Source organism: Bos taurus, chromosome X (genome assembly GCF_002263795.3).
Source record: "Bos taurus isolate L1 Dominette 01449 registration number 42190680 breed Hereford chromosome X, ARS-UCD2.0, whole genome shotgun sequence".
Taxonomy (NCBI): domain Eukaryota; kingdom Metazoa; phylum Chordata; class Mammalia; order Artiodactyla; family Bovidae; genus Bos; species Bos taurus.
The window spans coordinates 94,099,389-94,123,672 of NC_037357.1; the positions used below are offsets into that span (position 1 = coordinate 94,099,389).

The following is a 24,284-nucleotide window of genomic DNA, read 5'->3' on the forward strand; positions in this document are numbered from 1 at the left end:
CTTTCCCCCACAGCCCATCTCTAGTTCATTCTCCTCTCCTCTCCCTAGCCCAAACCAGCTAAGTCCTATTTCATTTTTATTTGGCTGATTATGATAGTAGCTGAAATTTATTCACAGCCTAAATGTTACAGCTGCTCCTTCCTTTTATGTTCCATCCACCAAACACACCCAACCTTTTCAACATGAAAAATTCCTTACACAGCATTTCATGACCACATACATTTGTATTTCTTAGAACAAGACAATACTTATGCTGGCAAAGATGTTGAATCAACATGGACCCTAAAGCTTTCAATACACTGAAAAGTAACATTATCTTGCATGTCTACAAAGTACACATTTGTTTTCACAAATGTGGCAAAGTTTATCCTGACAGTTAGGACTTTTTCACCAAATCATAGACATAGATATGGAAATCATCATCAAACTTGATGAAATAAACAGAGGGTTTGGCTTCCACTTGGTGAATGACCATTCCAATCCGTTTGGAGCCATCTTCTTTGGTATATTCCACATGTTTACCTATCAGACCATCTACAACTCCTCCTGGCTCCCTTTCTGCGAGAGGAGACTCATTGGACTCTGGCATGATACGGAGGTCTCCTTCTTTATAATCATCTAGAAGTTGGTACATGTACAAGACAGGGTCTTTCTCATAGGTAATATAAAACCAGGCTTTCATGATCGGTGCTTGGGCTAAGACCATTCCTCTCCATTCATCCTTAGAACCATGCTCATCCTCAAACATATGTTCCACAGCTTTACCAATTATGGTATTTGCAAGGTTTGCATCACTGACTTGAGTTGATGCCACCCTGTCAGAAAGAATTTTAAGAGACAAAACTCTTTCATCTCTGTGAAGTTCCAGTCCATAGACACAGTCAATTCCATCATATTTCACCAGATAAAGAGAAGGATTTATAGGCACCTGATCCAGAACAGTTCCTTTCCACTGAGTGATTGGTTCATCACCTTCCTTCCATCCATGTGAAATTCTGCAGCCCACAATGTTCCTGCGGGGCTGGGACGAAGGTCTGCCTCTCTGCTTCTTTTGGGAGGCTTTTTTCTTCATCATGTTTGCAGACCCAGTGGCCTTTCCTGCAACAGCCCTGGTTTGCTGCCCTTCGGCCTCCTGTGAGATGGGGGTTTTCATGTCTGCCGGAGGAGGAGAGAAGATAAGAGAGAAACATTGAATATGCCATAAGGTGAAGTTCTGCCGACAGCGACGTCTCCATGTACCCCGCGCCAGTGCCTAAAATTTCCCCATGAGCCTGGCAGTAATGCTGGAAATCCTGGCTGTGTGCCTGAAAGTGCTCTTCCTTCTAGGTTCCCTGAGGCTGTGGTGAAAGGCGGCAGCGACAGCGGCAGCAGCAGTGGTGCTGCCTAGGTTTAGGAACTCTGCAGGAGGGGGCAGCCTACGTCCTTGTTCAGAGACCTCAGCCTCTGTCACCGCCACTGACACCCACTCTGAATCCCCTGCAAAACCCCATATCCCTCCACAGCCCTGACCCACATGCCCTCACTCACTGTCGTCCTGCTCAGAACATCCCAGTAGTCTGCTACTCACATGCCCCCTGTCTACCTCCACTCGCTTTCTTGGCCCCCAGTGCCCTCGGCTCCCTGTGCTCATCTTCAATATCTTGCCGGCTTCCTAACGCTATGCCCCTTTCCTACTGCCCTTGCACTCCCCCTTCCCACCCTAGCCTCACCCGGCGCCTGCCTCCACCCCTTATCTCTGGCAGGAATCCATCCCAAACCCCTTCTCTGTCCCGGCGCCCACCAATGGCCTTTCCTTTCCTGGCGTCCACCGCCGGGATCTCAGGCTTCACGTGTGCAAATTGGACACCTCGCAGCTTCCTTTACAGTGAGTCTGTTTGCAAGCAGGATAGGCAGGTGATGAGCTGGGTGCTTACAACAGCTGGGAAGGGAGGATCCTTAGTCGAGGAGCTCTTTCAGAAGGGCGGAGGAGTAGGAGAGGAGGATGGCGGCGGTGTCTTCAGCACTCTGTTCTGAGGCCCTCCGCCTCTTTCTTGGTGGCGGCTGCCCCTCTGCGACATCGGGATCCCACCAGCCGCTACTGGTGCAGTAGTCTCCTCCCTTTTTCCGTAGCGCAGCTTCCTGCCAGGAGAGAAGCCTCCCCTTCCTGCCAAACACCGCCTGCCCCACCTCAACTCTTAAGCCCACCGCTGCTCTGAGCATGGGAGGTGCTACTTGTCTCCCGATCCCGCCCCTTTTCCAAATCTGAAGCAGCTGGGCCTGTAATCCTTCTCCCTATTGCCCCCTCCTCTTTCCTCCCCGTTTCAGGGTCCTGTTTCTCCTGTGCACCTCCACCTCCATCCCGTAAGCATCCCTGTTTCATCTGCTTTCCATCTACTAGGAATTTGTCTTTACTTTCCCCCAGTGCACTTATGTAGTTATTTTTCATACTAAAATGTGCCTTTCCTATCATTTACAAGGATTTTTGGTAGAAAGGGAGAAATGTGCTCAGTCTGCCATCTTGACCCAATCTCTATGTAAGCTTTCCTTGTAAGTAAGTATGTGAGCTCAGTGGTGTGTGAGTCCCCATGGATTGTAGCCCACCAGGCTGCTCTGTCAATGGAGTTTTCCGGGCAAAAATACTAGAGTCAGTTGCCATTTCGGACTGCCTTCCCGACCAAAGTTTGGAACTCCTGCATTAGCTGGCAGTCTCTTTACCACTAGAACAACCTTACTGGTTGGACTTACTGGTTGGACTTGATTTCTTTTTTTTTTTAATTTTATTTTATTTTTAAACTTTACATAATTGTATTAGTTTTGCCAAATATCAAAATGAATCCGCCACAGGTATACATGTGTTCCCCATCCTGAACCCTCCTCCCTCCTCCCTCCCCATACCATCCCTCTGGGTGCACTAGCCCCAAGCATCCAGTATCGTGCATCGAACCTGGACTGGCATCTCGTTTTGTACATGATATTTTACATGTTTCAATGCCATTCTCCCAAATCTTCCCACCCTCACCCTCTCCCTCTCCCTCTCCCATTCTTAAGTCCCCTTTCTTTTACTTTTACTCTATTGCAAATGAATTTCCTCCACAATGTTAACATTGTGGAACTCTTGGAAAATTGATATGAAGAAAATAATCAGCTGCAATTCTAGCTCTCATTCCCTAGGGTTCCCAGCCATATACTACCACTCATTATTTGTTTTGTCATTTTTTTCTAGGATCTTACAAAACTAAGATCACTTTGCATAGGCAAGTTAATACTCTGGTTTTTTTCCTTATTGATTATGCATTTTCTTAAAATATTAAATATTCTGAAAACCATTATTTCTCTTATTCATTCATCAAATATTTATTGAGCACCTACTGCATGTATGGCCTTTGGTCGATGAAACTCAGTTTTACAGGGGCCACAATTTAATTTCTCCCATTACTGAACATTGGGATTATGTTTCCACAATAGCTGGTAATTTAGTCTATCAGAAAAGAGAGCTTCAGGAAAAAATAAGTTTATAAGAACCAATTAGATAAAATGATGGAGAATCAATGAAGAATTATTCTTTAAGGAATGCTGGAATGATTCTTTAAAAATGTGAAGGAAAAATTTTATACTAAATTTATTCTAATATCAATAGATTTATTAAAATATAAAATGCAACAAACTAACTCAAAACCAACTAAACAAACTCAATGTTTAGTGGTTATTAAATACATATAATATCTGAATCAAGTGATAGATTGAATGTTAACAAAGCAACAAAGCTCAAATAATTACTAAAAAGGAAAGATCAATAAAAATTTGATTCAATTATCAAAGTATAAAATATTAATATCGATTATGAAAAAATTCATATCTAAAACTGATGCAAATAAAAGTTCATACAAATTTTTTAATAGAAAGCAAATTTCAGACATGCTTTAGTTCATGGGAGAGTTTATTTCTGGCTAACTTTTATTCCTTGGAGTCCCAACCAAAAATTAATGGGATTTGCCAGGACTTTGGATTCCAATTATCCTTAGCTTCAATAGGGTGTCATAACCTCTTCTGAGATAAGCCTTTCAGCAGTTTCCTCTAGAGTGGTTAAACTTCCTCAGTGGGAAAACATCCACCAAATTCTCTGTCTCTTGGACCTGTTGTCCTCCATATCTCGGTTGGGAAATTATTTCCTATCATCTTACTTTTCATATCAACTATTTATAATAGCTCCACACTGGAAATCACCCAAATTTTCATAAATGGTAGATGGCATATTTGTGGTATATCCATTCATACAATGGACTATCATACAGGATTGAGAATGAGTAAACTACAACTGCATGCAACAATTTGAATGAATCTCACAAATATGTTGTTAAAAAGAAGAAACAAAAGGGCACACATTTTCTTTCCAATTTATTTAAATTTCAAAAATCAATAGTCTATTGTCTTAAAACTTAAAAAAAAAGCAGTTATTCTTACAAGGATGTTTTCAAAATAGATGGTAACAATTCACATTTCACTGGTAATTGATGAAAGAATGCATGGAGGCTTTTAAAAAATTTTCCTCCTTTCCATTTTTATTAATAAATTTTAAGAGCTTTATTGAGGTATAATGACGTACAATAAACTTTCATTTTTAAAGTGTACAATTTGATGAGTTTGACACAGGCATACATCCATGAAACCATACCCACAGTGATGATAGTGAACAAATCCAAATCCTTAACTTTCCTCATGCCCCCTTGTTTATCCCACAATCCCACACTTACTTACTGCCTCCTCTGCTTATCTGCTTGCTGTCACTGTAGGTTGAATTTAATTTTCTACAATTTTTAAAATTTGTATGGGGATATAGTTGTTTTGCAATGTTGTTAGTTTCTACTGTACAGCAAAGTGAATCAGCTATTCATATACAGATATGCCCTCTTTTTTTTTTTATTTCCTTCCCATTTAGGTCACCACAGAGCACTGAGTGGAGTTCCCTGACTTATACAATAGGTTGTCATTAGTTATCTATTTTATATATAGTATCAATAGTTATATATGTCAATCTCAATCTCCCAACTCATCCAAGCCTCCTTTCTCCCCTTTGGTATCCATACATTTGCTCTCTGTATCTGTATATCTATTTCTGTTTTGCAAATAAAATGATCTATACCATTTTTATTGATTCCACATAGATGTGTTAATATTTTTTTTCTCTTTTTGACTTCACTCTGTATGACAGTCTCTAGGTCCATCCATGTCTGTGCAAATGACCCAGTTTCATTCTGTTTTAGGACTGCATAACATTTGACACAATGGAGACATATTTTAACATGTATATATAGCAAGAATGATTCATAGGGATGATACGCAGCAAAATGTGTTGAATTGTAACACTTTGCAGCCTAGCATTCAATCACACTTTTTCTGGTAATAATATGTCCTTCTTCCTCTTGGGAACAACCTAAGTCTGACCTTTCAGAGCACTGAAATACTGTCCAAGTGACTGTTTTATGACTAGGTATACAACCTAGTCAGAGTCAATGAAGCACAATGCTATTTTTGCACAAACTGCTGGGTGTGAAGTAAATGATCTTGTCCACTGGACATGAGTGAACCTGAGAGGATATGAAGATCGAGCTGCTCAGTTTACCCTACAATGGTCTGGAGACTGAGGACAAAGCTGCACAGAGAAAAGACCACAGCAAAACTAGGCAAAAGAGGGAGACTGTTGTCCTAATGACACATTAGGTACCTATAGGTGGTCATGGCCACTGATTTCCCAACATTCATCCCACTCTAAAATTTTACTCTAGGCTATTCATGGTAATGCTACTCCCCCTGCAAGTGGTTGGCTTAGCATTTGGCATATGATCTAATCTTGGCCAATTAAACATGATGAGGTACTTCTGAGGAAAAAAAAAAATATTCTTAAGGGAAACAGAAAATGGTGTTTCCTTTTCTTCTTTAGGGAAATGCTATTTCTATATATGACCGTTGGAATCAGTAACCAGCCTGAGGACAAAACCAGCACATTGAATATGGCTTAGGAGGAAATGAAAATACTCTGAGCTCTTTGTCATTTCATTTAGCTTCTGATCATACCATTCCTGGAGTCCTAGTTCTGACTCCAAGTTATGAGATAAGAAACTTCTGAATAAGTAAAGCAATTTGAGTCTGGGTTTTAATAATAACAATACTTGAAATGTAAGGTATCTGAAATGGCAGAGTCTGTTTAATAAATGTATGTGCATCTGTGTTTTACACATAAAAATACACTCATACATAAAAAATAGTAAGTCTTATGTAGGGTTAAGAATAAATAAAATTTGAAGGTAGAAGTTAAATTTGAAATTTGCAAACTCTTAGCATGTAACTTTATATTTTTTGATTGGCTTAATGGAATTTATTTACTTACATGAATTATAATGTATAAAATCTGCAAATTAGCTATATATATATTTATATCAGTATAATCAAACTTTACAAAATACTTCAAATCTTATTTTTCTAGACAAGCAGAACACTTGAAATTTTACATTTTTTTAAAATTTTATTTTATTTTTAAACTTTACAAATTGTATTAGTTTTGCAAAATATCAAAATGAATCCACCACAGGTATACATGTGTTCCCCATCCTGAACCCTCCTCCCTCCCCCCTCCCCATACCATCCCTCTGTGTCATCCCAGTGCACCAGCCCCAAGCATCCAGTATCGTGCATCGAACCTGGACTGGCAACTCATTTCCTACATGATATTATACATGTTTCAATGCCATTCTCCCAAATCTTCCCACCCTCTCCCTCTTCCACAGAGTCCATAAGACTGTTCTATACATCAGTGTCTCTTTTGCTGTCTCGTACACAGGGTTATTGTTAGCATCTTTCTAAATTCCATATATATGTGTTAGTATACTGTATTGGTGTTTTTCTTTCTGGCTTACTTCACTCTGTATAATAGGCTCCAGTTTCATCCACCTCATTAGAACTGATTCAAATGTATTCTTTTTAATGGCTGAGTAATACTCCATTGTGTATATGTACCACTGCTTTCTTATCCATTCATCTGCTGATGGACATCTAGGTTGCTTCCATGTCCTGGTTATTATAAACAGTGCTGCAATTAACTTTGGGGTACATGTGTCTCTTTCCCTTCTGATTTCCTCAGTGTGTATGCCCAGCAGTGGGATTGCTGGATCATAAGGCAGTTCTATTTCCAGTTTTTTAAGGAATCTCCACACTGTTCTCCATAGTGGCTATACTAGTTTGCATTCCCACCAACAGTGTAAGAGGTTTCCCTTTTCTCCACACCCTCTCCAGCATTTATTGCTTGTAGACTTCTGGATCACAGCCATTCTGACTGGTGTGAAATGGTACCTCATAGTTGTTTTGACTTGCATTTCTCTGATAATGAGTGATGTTGAGCATCTTTTCATGTGTTTGTTAGCCATCTGTATGTCTTCTTTGGAGAAATGTCTGGTTAGTTCTTTGGCCCATTTTTTGATTGGGTCATTTATTTTTCTGGAGTTGAGCTGTAGGAGTTGCTTGTATATTTTTGAGATTAGTTGTTTGTCAGTTGCTTCATTTGCTATTATTTTCTCCCATTCTGAAGGCTGTCTTTTCACCTTGTTGATAGTTTCCTTTGATGTGCAGAAGCTTTTAAGTTTAATTAGGTCCCATTTGTTTACTTTTGCTTTTATTTCCAATATTCTGGGAGGTGGGTCATAGAGGATCCTGCTGTGATGTATCTCAGAGAGTGTTTTGCCTATGTTCTCCTCTAGGAGTTTTATAGTTTCTGGTCTTACATTTAGATCTTTAATCCATTTGGAGTTTATTTTTGTGTATGGTGTTAGAAAGTGTTCTAGTTTCATTCTTTTACAAGTGGTTGACCAGATTTCCCAGCACCACTTGTTAAAGAGATTGACTTTAATCCATTGTATATTCTCGCCTCCTTTGTCAAAGATAAGGTGTCCATATTTGTGTGGATTTATCTCTGGGCTTTCTATTTTGTTCCATTGATCTATATTTCTGTCTTTGTGCCAGTACCATACTGTCCTGATAACTGTGGCTTTGTAGTAGAGCCTGAAGTCAGGTAGGTTGATTCCTCCAGTTCCATTCTTCTTTCTCAAGATAGCTTTGGCTATTCGAGGTTTTCTGTATTTCCATACAAATTGTGAAACTATTTGTTCTAGCTCTTACATTTCTTAAAAGTATTTTCAGTGGATTTGACTTTTAACTTTTACTTCATATGAGAAAATAAGTTTTAACTAGCTGTTAGATGTTCATTCATATATTATTGACATTTTTTCTTTTCATCATTTGACATAATAAATGACATGCTGAATAAGTTTTGTAGAATTAAATAAATACTATTTTTATTTAATGCTCAAAGCCCAAGTTATATACAAGGACATAGAGGACAATATATAAAGGCCTTCAATGGCAGCCAATAGGCTCACATAGGTCACTTCTCAACATATGACTTCAGAAATGAGCAATGATTTGAAAACCTTCCAGTTACAGCCATTATTTTTGCTAGTATTTTGTAACACTGATCTTGCATACACCTTGTATATTTCTATAAACTCAATGTCAATCTTGCTCATGCTATATCTGAGAAAACCCAGTGAGAGTAATTGAATTCTAAAGAATAAGATTTTTTTCAGATACAGTTGAGCTTTGGAAGGCCATAAACCATTCTAAAGCTAAGATTTTCTTTTTCACCTCCCAAACAGAGAGTCAGTTTCTTCCCCTTTGTGGGCAATATCATTCTGGTTGAGAATTCATGATCTAGGGCTTGCAGGGTAAAGCAAGGAGATTGGGTTGTATGTCAACTGTAATAGGAAGCTTTTGGAGAATTTTAAGTGAGGTGATATAATCTCAATTATATTTTTAAAATCTCACTCCAGCTATTATGTTGAGAATTGAAAGGAAAGCAAGGAGATCTTCATTCCCAACACTCAATTTAATCAGGCTTAAGGTTTTTTTATTATTATTATTATTACTTTTTGCTCAGTTGTGTCCAACTCTTTGTGACCCCATGCACTGTAGCCTACCAGGCTCCTCCCTCCATGGGATTCTCCAGGCAAGAGTACTGGAGTAGGTTGCCATTTTCCTTCTCCAGGGGATCTTCCTGACTCAGGGATCGAACCCGGGTCTCCTGTATTCCAGGCAAAAGCTTTAACCTCTGAGCCACCAGGTTTTATATTCTACGCTAAATCCTTTAGTTACTGAGATAACACATTTCTCTCCCTATCTGCCAAAGCATCAAGTCATATGCTTACTGCTTTTGTTTTCAGTTTGTTCTTCATCATTGGTTCTGGGTTTTTTCTCACAATCTTTAAAGTTCAGCTATAAATTTAAAAGGAGAGCTGTCATATTTCATCCAACATTTTAAAGTGATTTAATAGAAAAGTTTTCCTCTACCTACACTTTATTCTTTTTTAAGCCTGTGGGTTCATTAGCCACTCTTTTAGTCAACTAGTTGTGCACTTCTTTTCCTTCATGATGGATACAAGAAGATTACAGGGGAGTCAGAGGAGTCATGCCCATATTTTGTGAGAGCCTTCCTTCAATACTTACTGTTTTTTCTTTAATGAGTGAACTAGGTGGTTCATGGCTTATTTCAGAATCCTCTCAAATTGATATTAAAAATGACATTAAAGCCACACTGAAACATTAATTCTTTAAACTATAACACATTGCAAATTATGCCAGGTATGTTGTACAACATATTAACAGTACAAGGCAAGAAATGTTGGGTGAGATGGATGAAAGGAGTCAATACGTACAAACTTCCAGTTATGTGTCATATAGACATAATGTACAGCAATGTGACTCTAGTTAATAATATTTTATTGCATATTGAAAGCTGCTAAGGGAATAGAGCTTAAAAATTCTCATCACAAGGAAAACTATGAATGATGAATATTAACTGGACTACTGTAATCATTTTGCAATATATGCAAAATCAAAATATTGCACACCTGAGACTAAATATTATATGCCAATTATATATCTCAGTAAAAAGAAATATTATTTTTTGAAAATAAAATGCAAGTTATTTTTGCAGACCCTCATTCCCCTTGCTTCACAGCTCCCAATAACTTCTATAATGTGAGTTTGATAGTATGGATATATGAGAAACCTTTTGAGTTGTTTATTGTAGTTATCTCTTTTAGGCACAATCTAATCAACTTTAAGACAGAGTAAACTTTGTAGGCAAGTGACACTTGTCCCTCTCAGGGAGACTTGCAGTTGTATCCAGCTTTGCCTGTAATTGCGTGAAGTATGAGGAAGTACTTGTGGCCTCAGAGCTAAGCATGTCCTCCAAGCCAGCTTTATCAATTATAAAGGAAATATTTTGACCTCCATTTGTGTCATTATTGTGCCTGTCCTTCAAATGGTTAAAAACTTGCAAGGAGAAAAGGGGCTTTATTTATTTGTCTTTTGGAACCTCAACCCAAACATTATGTTGAACTGTGGAACAATTTCAATCTGCAAGGGAAGGAGCAACCATTATAGATATGCCATGGCCTGGCATTATTTCTTCAAGATAAATAGAGGACCTGGATAATTAGAGGATGTATTGTCATCTCTAAGACATGAAAGGAAACCTTTGGTATTCCAAATGTTTGTAGGTGCCTCTGGTAATAACCTGGAGGAAAGGGTTGGGAGATTCTGACAGTATTCCTTTAAATGTAATGCATACTCAAACCAAGACTGATTGTGTGACTCCCATTAGTAATTAATCACTAGTACCATATCTACATCCATTTTAACTCAGAAAGGAAAATATCATCTGGGCTTGGGGAAGGAGGATGGAATGTTATCTAGGCAATGTACTTACAACAATGCTACATTACTATAGGCACTTTTACTAATAAGAAAATTCAAGACCTGTCCAAAACCCGCCTCCTTTTGAAGAGTCAGTTATGTTAAATTCTTTACTAACTGATTTAAACCAATGATAAACTCTGTTGGGGGTACCTTCTGCGCATTATCACGAGAGCGACTATTAGTTCTTATCTGGTTACAATAGAAGGACGAGGGAATGTTCCAAGGAGGTGAAGCAAAAGTAGGAATGTATACAGGCTTTCTTGGACAGTTTCTAATTCTCACTTCATCAGCATTATATACTCAATTTAAGGAAGGAAGAGCCCAAATGCTTTATCTATTCTTTCACCTGGGAAATTGTGTGGCTCAAGGGTATCAGGAAACCTAGTATTGTAAGTGACACCTCTTACATTTCCCTTCAAGCAGATATCTTGTCTAAAGGGCAAATTGGGCATGCTACACTATACTGTAAAATATAGTGAGATAGACCAATTTTGGGCTTTCCTGGTAGCTCAGTGGTAAAGAATCTCCTGCCAATGCAGGAGATGTGGGTATGATTCCTGGATTGGAAAGGTCCCCTGGAGATGGAAATGGCAACCCATTCCAGTGTTCTTGTATGGGAAACACCATGGACAGAGAATCCTGATAGGCTATAGTCCATGGGGGTCTCAAAAGAGTTACACAAGACTTAGCAACTAAACGATCATAAAAACAAGACAAATTTCACATTACACATAGGGATGCCAGACTGCTTTAAACCATATCTGTTACCTGGATTATTGAAAAAGTCACAAAATGATCTCACATTTTCAGTCTGCACCACGTTACAAACTACTCTTGAGTGTTGCCACAATAAATAATGTGCCTCTGCTGAAAATACTGAATGGTTCCCCATCACACACAGCGTAAAACTCAAATTCCATTCTTCTCCCAGATCCGAATCACTTCTCTGAGCTCTCTTCCTTGATATTCTCTACCTTGTTCACTCAGTTCCAGCCATGTTGGTATTCTCAATATGGCTTGAATATGTCAGGCCTACTCTTGCCTTGGGCCTTAGCACTTGTTGTCCCTCTTGTTGGAATGCTCCTTCCCTAGACAACCACAGGGCTAGTCCTCTCAATGCCTTCAGGTCTTTACTCAAAAACTGTGCTCTCAGTGAGGCTCTCTCTGGACTTCCTATCTATCCAATTTCAGCCTCCTCCCTGGAATTCCAGTTCCCCCATTCTTTGCTTTATTTTTTCTTTCTTAACATTTATCAGTGTGAAAATACTTTATATTTTACTTTTTGTCTCTTGGCTACTGTCTGTCTCCTACACTACAATGAAAGTTCCATGAGGGTAAGATTACTTTATCTTTTTATAACCATATCCTAAGCTCCTGTCTAGAAGACTGCCTGGCAGAGAGCCACCCTGAAGTAAGTATTTGTGAGATGAAGATAAAGCAACTAAAATAAAAAGCAAATGGGGTTAAAGTAAGCCAATGGAGGGCTAAGCTACCAATGAAATGCTTCCAGGGGATATATGGGCATTTTATTAGCGTGAAGCAGGCCATCTGGGGCCATGGCCCATGCAAGAGAGTATTCTGAGTTTAAAATGGGCTGAGCCCTTCCTCAGAGTCAACTGCTTGTGTCCTTGTTGGAATGCGGGCCCCAACCCTTGGTCTATCGTTTTGTTTTCTCAGGCAAGCCAAGAATGTGGATTTTTGAAATGTGAAATCCCCCAAATGTCTATATAGCTAATTTTAAAATGGAGAATGATAAAAATATGAAGATCAACCAAAATATGACAGTGGGCTGAAACTGGCCCATGAGTGGCCTGCAGGTGTTTGCTAGACTGAATTATGTGATGTATGAAAGAAAACCTATCCTTGCTCTGGTGAGGTGGGCTTGTCTTGTGGAATTCTTGAGGCAAACAGCTTCAGATCATGTTGGGTGGAGAGAATGAACTGGAATTACCAACTTCTTTCCACTCTGGGAAGCTCCCTGCCTCCTCCTCTACCTGCTATGCCTGGAGTTAATGGCCAAAAGAGAGACACCAGAATTGTTTCTTTGAGGGCAGTGAAGGGTGTGTAGTGGGAAAACCAGAGAGAGTTTTGAAGCTTTTCCCACAGCTGAACTGGGAGAAGGAAAGAAAGAGAAGGACAAAGACCCATGTATTGGGACACCATACCTCAGAGGGAATTTATTGCGAATTACCACACCCTCTTCCCACCATCCACCTATGTGGCACTATACAGTCGAAAGACTTAGTTATACAAAGTCACATCTCCCTGCTAAACTGCCCATGCCACCTATCTCACCTGGAAATAGAGCTGCACACATTTCCAGCACAGTTCCCTGTGTGCTTGAAGTGGGCAAGACTAGTCAGGAGGTACTGTGAAGGGTCAGTAGGCACTGGTTTTGTTGGGATATTGCCAGAATGGGGTTTCTGGAGGCAGCAGACCTCCATCTGGTGAAGCACAGGCAGGGGGACAGGGGTGGGATACCTGTGGTTTCAGGCAGGGGCTGAGAGAAGCACGGGCAGTCAAGTATTCCCCATGCCCTGGAGAGAAACCTTAAGCTCAATCCTTTGTTGCTTCTCTTCTGTAAGGACACAAGGCATAGCCCCGGAGGATGAAGAGCAGTGAGATGAGTGCAATATCTGGGTCGAGCAAGTTTCCATTTTTCTGGATAAAATGCTTTCCAAATGCAAGGTGGCACATCTCTTATGTTCTGAGAACTCCACTAACTCATTCCTGAAAAAATTGTTTATTCAGTGTAGGGGAAGTAAACCAAGAACTTCAGGTCTGAGATTTCTTGCTCCTGGGTCCTCTGGAAACTACGAGGAAACTGCCCACAGCCCCTCTGCTATGGAGCACCATGCAGTGTGTTTAAGCTGAGGGCTGGGCTCTGCTCAGCAGGTGTGGCATGATGTCCCTGATATAATACAAGTCTTTTAAGTATAAACTTCAAATCAGATCAGATCAGATCAGTTGCTCAGTCGTGTCCGGCTCTTTGCAACCCCATGAATCGCAGCACGCCAGGCCTCCCTGTCCATCACCATCTCCCGGAGTTCACTGAGACTCACGTCCATCCAATCAGTGATGCCATCCAGCCATCTCATGCGCTGTCGTCCCCTTCTCCTCCTACCCCCAATCCCTCCCAGCATCAGCTTGGTTCCTGCTTAACTTTTGAGACTGTCCTGTCAAAATCCCCCTCTAGGGAAGCTCCAATCCATGTGGTTTGTTTGTTGCCACATCCTTTGTGCACAGAGCTAGGGAGGGCAACTTGGATACTGCCAGAGGGCCTAGTTTTCTTGGGTCTTTCCATCTCTCATAGGCTCCACACCTCATACCCTTTTTTCTCTATTCTCACTCCCTCTGTCAGTCTTTCTTCTTAGAATTCCTCCTTCCTCAGTGTCCCTTCCCTTCTGGAGTGTCCCTTTAGTCTCTCCCCTGATCTCTGCCAACTTTTCTTTCTCTCCCTTGCTCTGGACCTCTTCTAAACATCTTTGTGTCCCTCTTTACTCAATTTATCCTGTCCGTTTTTCCTCTTAGCCCCAAGATTTCACTCTCCCTGTTATTCTTCACCCTCTTCCAGTTGGCTGCCTCCCACTCTTAGGTCACCCTCCCCTTAGGAGCCTCTCCATTCCCAGCCCCTTCCCACATCCTTTCTTAAGCAGCCACCTTCCCTTTTCCTTTCCCCCACAGCCCATCTCTAGTTCATTCTCCTCTCCTCTCCCTAGCCCAAACCAGCTAAGTCCTATTCCATTTTTATTCGTCTTTTCTTTTTTAAATATAAATTTATTTATTTTAATTGGAGGCTAATTACTTTACAATATTTTTGTTTGTCTGATTATGATAGTAGTGCAATTTATTCACAGCCTGAATTTTACAGCTGCTCCTTCCTTTTATGTTCCATCCACTAAACACACCCAACCTTTTCAACATGAAAAATTCCTTACACAGCATTTCATGACCACATACATCTTTATTTGTTAGAATAAGACAATAGTTATGATGGAAAAGATGTTGAATCAACATGGACCCTAAAGCTTTCAATACACTGAAAAGTAACATTATCTTGCATGCCTACAAAGTATGCATTTGTTTGTACAAATGTGGCAAAGTTTACCCTGACAGTTAGGACATTTTCATCAAATCATAGACATAGATATGGAAATCATCATCAAACTTGATGAAACACACAGAGGGTTTAGCTTCAATTTGGTGAATGACTATTCCGATCTGTTTGGAGCCATCTTCTTTGGTATATTCCACATGTTTACCTATCAGACCATATACAACTTCTCCTGGCTCCATTTCTGCGAGAGGGGACTCATTGGACTCTGTTATGATATGGAGATCTCCTTCTTTATAATCATCTAGAAGTTGGTATGTGTACAAGACAGGATCTTTCTCATAGGTAATATAAAACCAGGCTTTCATGATCGGTGCTTGGGCTAAGACCATTCCTCTCCATTCATCCTTAGAACCATGCTTATCCTCAAACATATGTTTCACAGATTTACCAATTATAGTATTTGCAAGGTTTGCATCACTGACTTGAGTTGATGTCACCCTATCAGAAAGAATTTTAAGAGACAAAACTCTTTCATCTCTGTTAAGTTCCAGTCCATATACACAGTCAATTCCATCATATTTTATCAGATAAAGGCAAGGATTTATAGGCACTTGATCCAGAACAGTTCCTTTCCACTGAGTGATGGGTTCATCACCTTCCTTCCATCCATGTGAAATTCTGCAGCCCACAATGTTACTGCAGGGCAGGGACGAAGTTCTGCCTCTCTGCTTCTTTTGCGAAGCTTTTTTCTTCATCATATTTGCAGATCCAGTGGCTTTTCGTGAAACAGCCCTAGTTTGCTGGCCTTCGGCCTCCTGTGAGTTGGGGGTTTTCATGTCTGCAGCAGTAGGAGAGAAGATAAGAGAGAAACATTGAATATGCCATAAGGTGAAGTTCTGCTGACAGCGACGTCTCCATGTGCCCCGCGCCAGTGCCTAAAATTTCCCCATGAGCCTGGCAGTAATGCTGGAAATCCTGGCTGTGTGCCTGAAAGTGCTCTTCCTTCTAGGTTCCCTGAGGCTGTGGTGAAAGGCGGCAGCGACAGCGGCAGCAGCAGTGGTGCTGCCTAGGTTTAGGAACTCTGCAGGAGGGGGCAGCCTACGTCCTTGTTCAGAGACCTCAGCCTCTGTCACCGCCACTGACACCCATTCTGAATCCCCTGCAGAACTCCTATCCCTCCACAGCCCTGACCCACATGCCCTCACTCACTGTCGGTCCTGCTCAGAACGCCCCAGTAGTCTGCTACTCACATGCCCCCTTTCTACCTCCACTCGCTTTCTTGGCCCCCAGTGCCCTTGGCTCCCTGAGCTCATCTTCAATATCTTGCCGGCTTCCTAACGCTATGCCCCTTTCCTATTGACCATTGCACTCCCACTTCCCACCTTAGCCTCACCGGTGCCTGCTCCACCCCTTATCTCTGGCAGGAATCCATCCCAACCCCCTTCTCTGTCCCGGTGCCCACCAATGGCCTTTCTTTTCCTGGCGTCCACCGCCGGGATCTCAGGCTTCACGTGTGCAAATTGGACACCTCGCAGCTTCCTTTACAGTGAGTCTGTGTGCAAGCAGGATAGGCAGGGGATGAGTTGAGTGCTTGGGATGGGTGGATCCTTTAGGGAGGAGCTAATTCAAGAGGGTGGGGCTCGGGTAGGTGAGGAGGTAGTGGTGTTTTCAGAGCTGTATTCTGCCTCCTTGTTGGTGGTGATGGCCCCCTCTGAGACATATGCCTCCATCAGTGCTATTGATGCTGTATTTTCCTCCCTCTTTCTGTTCAGGACTGGGATCTTAGTTTCTTGTTAATGAAGTTTGACCCCTTTTATCCTCAACCCTATTCTGCCATATATCATCCCTTGCCTTGGAGGCACTCCAAGCGGCTCCTCTCCTTCCAAATTTAAATATCTGGAAATGATAGGTAGTCCTTTCCTCTGCAGGTTCTTCCCAACTTCACCCCGTCAGACTCTCTAACTCTACCCCTCAGCTGCCCTGCTAGAATGTCTCTTCATTTTCCACACATTCTTAACATTTTTTTCAGACACACAAAATTCATGCAAAACATATATATGGGTACAGAAATCCTTTATATTCATATACATATTTATGTGCATATGTATTTTTCTATGTATTTCTGATATTCATTTTCAAAGATACATAATCTTAAATACACACCTCTATTCAATCACATAACACATAGACATTTTTGGTATACAACTACACAGATATAAAATAATAAGAATTTCTCCAAAGCTGATGTAGCATCTTGTTCTGTTGGAGAAGTCTCTTGAGAGTTAGGAGATCAAACTATTCAATCCTAAAGGAAATCAATATTGAATATTCGTTGGAAGGACTGATGCTGAAGCTCCAAGTAAGTAGAATAGGCATTGTGTGATTAAAAAAAGATTCTTAAATTGCTTTTATTTTTAAATTCATTTATTTATATTAATTGGAGTATAATTAGTTTACAATATTTTGATGATATTTTGCCATATATCAATATAAATCGGCCATGGGTATACATGTGTCTCCCTGATCCTGAATCCCCTCACACCCCCTCCCCACCCTGTCTCTTTATGTTGTCCCAGAACACTGGCTTTGGGTGCCCTGCTTCATGCATCGAACTCGCACTAGTCATCTATTTTACATATGGTAATGTACATGTTTCAATGCTATTCTTTCAAATTGGTCAGAATGGCCACCATTTGAACATCTACAAACAATAAATTCTGAAGAGGGTGTGGAGAAAAGGGAACCCTCTTACGCTGTTGGTAGGAATGCAAACTGGCATAGCCACTATAGAGAATAGTGTGGAAACTCCTTAAAAAAGTGGAAATAGAACTGCCATATGACCCAGCAATCCCACTCCTGGGCATACACACTGAGGAAACCAGAATTGAAAGAGACACATGTTCCCCAATGTCCATCACAGCACTGTTTACAATAGCTAGGACATGGAAGCAACCTAGATGTCCACTGGCAGATGAATGGATAAGGAAATTGTGGTACATATACACCATAGAATATTACACAGGTATAAAAAATAATGCATTTGAATTACTTCTAATGAGGTGGATGAAACTGGAGCCTATTACAGAGTGAAGAACATCAGAAAGAGAAACACCAATATGGTATATTAATGCATATATATGGAATTTAGAAAGACTGTAATGACGACCCTATATGCAAGGCTGCAAAAAACAAACAGATATAAAGAACAAATTTTTGGACTATGTGGGAGAGGTTGAGGGTGGGATGATTTGAAAGAATCACATTGAAACATGTATAATACCATATGCAAAATAGATAACCAGTGCAATTTTGATGTATGAAGCAGGGCACTCAAAACCAGTGCTCTGGGACAACTCAGACAGATGGGGTGGGGAGGGAAGTGAGATGGGGTTTCAGGATGCAGGAACACATGTGCACCCATGGCTGATTCATATTGATGTGTGGCAAAAGCCACCACAATATTATAAAGTAATTACCCTCAAATTAAAGTAAATTACTTAATTTAAAAAATTGATACTACTGTTTTAAAACTGTGATAAATTGGGGACCAGTACAGAGTCCTTTTTTGCCCATTTAACATTAGGTAGTGTAGTAATATCAAATTCTGACCGACCATGACTTAAACACATCCACAGGGTGAAGGAGGTTGTAAGGAATCCTATTTCCAGTGCCTGAATGCTTCACTGAAGCCGTTTAAACTGTCCAGGAGGAGTACAGCTGGTCTTCTCTGGGGTGTATTTTGGACAAGTGGGCCAAGTGGTTTCAAAGAAGATATACAGCTAATAATAGCTAAGTTGACACAAGCATGATACACATCATACACCGTAAGGGAGCTACAGATGAAAAGAATAGGGTAGCACCACGCACCTGTTGGAAAAGACCCTGATGCTGGGAAAGATTGAAGGCAACAGGAGAAGAGGGTGACAGAGAATGAGATGGGTTGATAGCATGACCGATTCAGTTGGGAGGAATCTGAGCAAGCTCTGGGAGAGAGTGAAGGACAGGGAAGCCTGGCATGCTGCACTCCATGGGGTCACAAAGAGTTGGATATGATTTAGCGACTGAGCAACAAGAACACACACCTATTAGAACTGCTCCCTCCCTCCCCACTCCCCCAAATGAAAACACCAAATACTGGAGGCTGGGATACAACACCAACTTTAACTCATTGCTGAAAGAACGCATTTGCTGCCTCTCGAGAAAGAGATTGTCAGTATTTTCCGAAGCTAAGCAGGCCTCACACCTTGAGATCCACTGAGGTAGGCACTTTTTGGCCCCTTGTTAGTATTTCCCCACCCATAGGGATTCACAGATGCTATCATTCCCTCAGTCAGTAGTAGTTTAATGCAAGTTACAGTGGCTCCAAGGGGGAATTTTAGTCTCCAGTAAACCTGTGCTGCTATTTGGTCTGACTCGGATCTTTCCCTTTTAATCAAACCAACAGTTGTTTAACCCTCCAGTCTTGCTTTCCCTTCTCTGAGGCTAAGTGTCAGGCCCCTCTAGCCAGTTTTCCCAAGTTATAATTTGGGGAAATATCCCTGTGCACCATGACAGAGGTTTGGCTACTGTCGGTTACTTTAAGAGCAGCATTCCTTGGGGAAGTATCAGCAAGGTGATTTGATTTGCCTTAGCTTCCAGAGCATCAAGTTTAGAATGCCTCAGTAAGGATTGCATCCACTAATCCGTGAACAAAAGCCATCTTAAATTTTGCTTCCCTTGGCAGTTAGGAAGTCGTGTTGTTTCTACACCATTCCAAAGCTATGAGCTACTTTGAAAGCATATCTACTATAAATTTAAATATTGTTTGTTTTGCACTTTGGAGAAGGCAATGGCACCCCACTCCAGTATTCTTGCCTGGAAAATCCCATGGACAGAGGAGCCAGTAAGGCTGCAGTCCATGGGGTCGCTGAGGGTTGGACAGGACTGAGTGACAACACTTTCACTTTTCACTTTCGTGTATTAGAGAAGGAAATGGCAACCCACTCCAGTGTTCTTGCCTGGAGAATCCCAGGGATGGGGGAGCCTGGTGGGCTGCCATCTATCAGGTCACAGAGAGTCGGACATGACTAAAGTGACTTAGTAGCAGCAGCAGTAGCAGCAGTTTTGCACTTAAGAAGACACTTGAGAGTCCCCTGGGCTGCAAGGAGATCAAGCCAATCAATCTTAAAGGAAATACACACTGAATATTCATGGGAAGGATTGATGCTGAAGCTAAAGCTCTGGTACTTTAGCCAAATGATGTGAAAAGACCCTGATGCTGAGAAAGATTGAAGACAAAAGGAGAAGGGGCTGGCAGAGGATGAGACAGTTAGATAGCATCAGTGACTCAATGGACATGAACTTGAGCAAAGTGATGGACAGAAAAGCCTGGTGTGCTGGAGTCCATGGGGCTGCAGAGAGGCAGACACAACCTAGCGACTGAACAGAACAGAAAGTTCAAGCCTGTGTGCCTAATAAGTCATTTCAGTCGTGTCTGACTCTTTGGGACCCCATGGATAGTAGGCCTCCTGGCTCCTCCATCCTCAGGATTCTCCAGGCAAGAACACTGGAGTGGGTTGCCATGCCCTCATCCCAAGCCTGGGTAAGAACAGAGAGCTCATGATTTTCTCTCAAGAAGGTGGAGTAGAAAGACATGTACTCCTCTCTTCCTGAGAGAGCACCAAAACTGCAACTAGCTGTTGAACGACCATTGACAGGAGGATGCTGGAGGGTCGTCTCTTGAAACTTTGTCTGCCAAACCTCTGATGAGGGGACAATGCTTCTGGTGATCTCCATTGTCTATGATCTTGAAAGCATGAACTTTAGAGAAAAAGTGCCTGAGAGTTCTCCCTCGGGCCCCTCCTTCTTACTCTAAAATGACTTCAATAGGCTTCCAAAATCTTGGATTTCACTCTAACAAAGGATGCTATGCCCAGGAGAGGTCTTTCCTGGCATGGGGGCATCAGCAGGGAGGGGCGTGGTGGTAGGGGGAGGAGGGGAAGGGAAGTGGGCGGGGGAAAGTGGGCAGGGGTTGGTAGAAAGATGCTGAAACTTAAAAAAATCTAACTCTTGATCCAGTGATGCTTTTAGAGAAAGATTTCAGTCAAAGGGAGAAGGGTAAAAATTAATAAAGAGAAACTTCCATTAAGATGGAGTTCGGAGGCCAGAAGGGAAGGCTCTCAGACATGACAGCAGAGCCCAGCAGGAAGAACAAAGACTTCCTCTTCCTGAGTGCTAAGAGCTCAGCCAAATAGAGATTGTCAGGGCTCAGCGAATGAAGAGCCACCATACTTCAAAGCCTCAGTCTCCCATGGACACTTTGCTTAGTGCAGCCTTCCTAACCTCCCCATTCTTTCAAAGACTTATCTTCTCCTTTTTAGGGAAGCTTGCGCATGGCTCACTATGGTTGTAGACCCTGAACTGCAATTCTCTGTTGATCTATAGTAAACTCATTTTTGGTGGAGCAATCCCTGGCAGTCTATTTGTTTTAGGTCAACACAATCTTAACACCAGTCTGGATAAACATGCGCTACCTTAGGGTCCTCTCAGCACGAGCATTCTAGGCCTGGCAGCCTTCAGAAGTGAAATGGAAACAAAACAAACAGACAAAACCCATAGCAGGTTTCTTTGATTGGGTCTTCAAACCACGCAGTTGTCATCTTGCCACAAGTGACACAAAATGCCTGACCCGCACAATGGGCTCCCCAGGGGTCAGAAGAGAGCCAGAGATTTGTGAGAGAATATTGAGCAAATGTCCTTAGAAGGATGTGAATCTCCCCAACCAAGGAAGAGGGGTGGAACGTGGGTCTACTCCTCACATCCACTCAAACAAGCAAGAGGGTACTCACAGCCGTTTCCTAGAGCTTCAAGTGTGTCTCCATCTCCACTCGGAAGCAGGAGGTACTATGACGTGGTGGCGCGAGGCTGGGGCAAAGGGTATTTGCCCCGCCCCACTTCCCCCCTAGCTCAAGCTACTTCCGGAACCCACCCCGCCCCCACCCCTCGAGAGCTCACCAGCACCATGGCAGCCATCGTTTGGACGGTCCGCGTGCCTGTTGTTCCAGGAGATGCCACAGGCCTCTCCAAGACTCTCGGACTAAATCCAGAGAGCCCTTGGCCCTAACCCACAAACCTCCCAAAGAGAGAGGCTCCTGCCTCCCGCCTGAGCCCCCTCCCACCCTTGCAACCACAACCCCAGAAGGACAAATGTCCCTCTGATTCTTGGACGAAGGAGAGCAAGGACGACCTGATGAGTGAGGTGGGAGAGGCCACCCTCACGGACTTGGCCGCTTCCTTCTGCTCTCACGCCACGTGGAAACCCCTGGCATCCTTGGGAGGTGGAGACCAGAACCTAGCCCTAGACACAAGCCACCTCAGAGGGGATGGGATCCCCAAGGCCACCACCGGGGTCGCCAAGGGAAAGGTGCCTAAGAAGGTCATCTCTAAGAGGGTCTTAGGCACTGTCGTGTGGTTTAAGGAGAAGAAAGGGTACGGCTTCATCAGCAGGCAGGATACCCAGGAAGATGTGTTTGTTCACCATACGGCCATCACCGGGAAAAACCCCTGCACGTACCGAGGCAGTGTGGACGACGGCGAGATGGTGGAGTTTGACGTGGTGCAGGGTGAGTGGGGCACCGAGGCTGCAAACGTGACTGGGCCAGCCGGGGCGCCACTGAAGGGAAGCCGCTACACTGCCCACCGCACCAGCATCTGCCAGGACTTCAAAATCCACAGCCATGTGCCACCACCGTGAGGTCCCAAGAGCACAGAAGGTGATGCTGATGAACGCTAGGGCAGCGGTGAAGGCTTCACCACGGCCCAGGGCCTCAGACGCCCTCTGCCTGGCCACTCCCAAGGCCAACGACTGAGGCATTTCCCGCCCTCCCGCAGGGCCCCATCTGTGACCCGCCACCCATCGATCCTGGCTACCACCAGCGGCCCCCGGTCCGACCTGCAGCCTGGGTCCGCCCCCACCGCAAGGCAGGAGGGGCGTCCTCAGCAGGGTCGGGGCCCCAGCTACCTGCTGAGTCGCCCTAGGGGCCGAGGCACCACCACTCCTGATCCAAGACACTCACCAGGCATCTCACAGGAGCTGGAGACAGAGCACAGCAAGAGTGGGCACGAAGTCAGCAGCAATCTGCCACAGAGGCACCCTCCACGCTATGGATCCTGCCATCCCAAAAACCCGCACCGCTGCCCACAACAAGTACCTGGCACCCAGGGACAGAATTCCAACCGAGAGGGCAAGTTCAGGAAGAGCCCCATTGAAACACCTGCTTCTGTCGCTGTGGCCAAGAAGAACGATGCCCCTGAGGAGGAGAACCCCTCGGTCATGGATGCGCCCTCTGCTGCCCGGGCCTAGTCACAGCTCAGCTGGCTCCCAGGGACTCCCTGGCTGGGCTACGGGTGATGTCCCCTTAAGGATCTCAGTCCAAACATGCACACAGATTGTTAGATTTGGGCCCTGAAAAAGATAAATGCCCTTTAAGCAAGGTGAGAAGATAAATTACAAGATTTATGTAATTCAAATTCCCTCATACCATCTGCCTTGGTAGTTTCCCTACACACACATACACACACACAGAAACACACACTTCTGAACTTATATCTTTAATGGTCTGACCAGGACCACACCTATTATTCTGCATCCCCAGGTGAATTACGTGAAGTAATGTTAAAAAAAAACTCTGACTTATTTTTAACCAAAAAGAAAAAAAAAAAGATTATCTGAAACTGGGGATGATGTCACATTGCTCACCTGGCTGGTATTTTCACAATAAAACATTTCATGTTGCGTTTAACTCTTATCATTGTTCTCTGAATTTTTTTAAAGCCTACTAGCCCAAAAAATGTATTGACAGTGCTTACAGTCTTTATTTATTGATTGATTTACTTTCAGAATGAGTTTTAGCAAAGGTCATACATATTGATCTCTTTACAAGTCATGAATTTAAGACTAATTCTGGACTTAACAAGTTGAACATCTCAGGGTGTTCTAAAGGGGAAAAATGCATGAAGAAAGATGTATCCTCATCTCGGTCATTTCCATCCTCTTCCCCTGCCCTGGAATTAGAGCAATAAGTTGGGAGGGTGGGGCCTAACTACCCACATTTACTCCTTCGCTAGTACTCTGTGTTTTAACTGAGCAAAACACCATGAGCAGTAAAACTGTGGCTCTCTGGAAGCATAATTTGCCTTTTTCGAATTTTATTTTACCTTTTTTTTTTTTAAGGGACTCGTTCTAATACCATTGAAGGATACAAACGAAAATGGGCATGAGGGGCTGGGGGTGGTGGACAATGTGGAGATGCTCATCCAAGGGTACAAACGTTGAGTTGTAAGATGAGTAAGTTATCAGGACCTAAGGTACAGCATGGAGACAATTGTTAACAGTACTGTCTTGTATACTTGAAACTCTCTATGAGAGTAGATCATTAATGTTCTCACCATGACAATAACAAGG

The 24,284-nt window shown here is 42.6% G+C and overlaps 3 protein-coding genes across 5 annotated transcripts; 1 reads left to right on the plus strand and 2 right to left on the minus strand.

Annotated features, from left to right (window-relative positions):
* Positions 1-204: 204 nt before the first annotated feature.
* LOC100126054 (spindlin family member 2B) lies at positions 205-2,327 on the minus strand. Of its 2 annotated transcripts, none has more exons than XM_010822026.4 (2): positions 1,914-2,327; positions 205-1,155 (listed from the first exon to the last, which is right to left on the minus strand). In XM_010822026.4, the coding sequence occupies exon 2, from the start codon at positions 1,151-1,153 to the stop codon at positions 377-379; it is 777 nt and encodes a 258-aa protein (XP_010820328.1). In that variant the 5' UTR covers positions 1,154-1,155; positions 1,914-2,327; the 3' UTR covers positions 205-376.
* Positions 2,328-14,729: 12,402 nt separating this feature from the next.
* Positions 14,730-21,816, minus strand: LOC524601 (spindlin family, member 2B). 2 transcript variants are annotated; one of them, NM_001101120.2, is made up of 3 exons: positions 21,670-21,728; positions 16,305-16,394; positions 14,730-15,680 (listed from the first exon to the last, which is right to left on the minus strand). In NM_001101120.2, exon 3 carries the CDS (start codon positions 15,676-15,678, stop codon positions 14,902-14,904), a length of 777 nt encoding a protein of 258 aa, NP_001094590.1. In that variant the 5' UTR covers positions 15,679-15,680; positions 16,305-16,394; positions 21,670-21,728; the 3' UTR covers positions 14,730-14,901. The 2 variants fall into 2 exon arrangements, with proteins under 2 accessions (NP_001094590.1, XP_059739424.1); XM_059883441.1 differs by lacking the exon at positions 16,305-16,394 and having other exon boundaries at positions 21,670-21,816.
* A 34-nt stretch (positions 21,817-21,850) lies between these two features.
* On the plus strand, positions 21,851-22,969 carry LOC132344325 (Y-box-binding protein 1-like). The gene has a single exon (XM_059883789.1). The coding sequence runs from the start codon at positions 22,071-22,073 to the stop codon at positions 22,572-22,574; it is 504 nt and encodes a 167-aa protein (XP_059739772.1). The 5' UTR covers positions 21,851-22,070; the 3' UTR covers positions 22,575-22,969.
* The last annotated feature ends 1,315 nt before the right edge of the window (positions 22,970-24,284 follow it).

Excerpts from the sequence above, each read along its gene's own strand:
- LOC100126054 (XM_010822026.4), bottom strand. The coding sequence starts at position 1,153 with ATGAAAACCCCCATCTCACAGGAGGCCGAAGGGCAGCAAACCAGGGCT.
- LOC132344325 (XM_059883789.1), top strand. The coding sequence starts at position 22,071 with ATGAGTGAGGTGGGAGAGGCCACCCTCACGGACTTGGCCGCTTCCTTC.
- LOC524601 (XM_059883441.1), bottom strand. The coding sequence starts at position 15,678 with ATGAAAACCCCCAACTCACAGGAGGCCGAAGGCCAGCAAACTAGGGCT.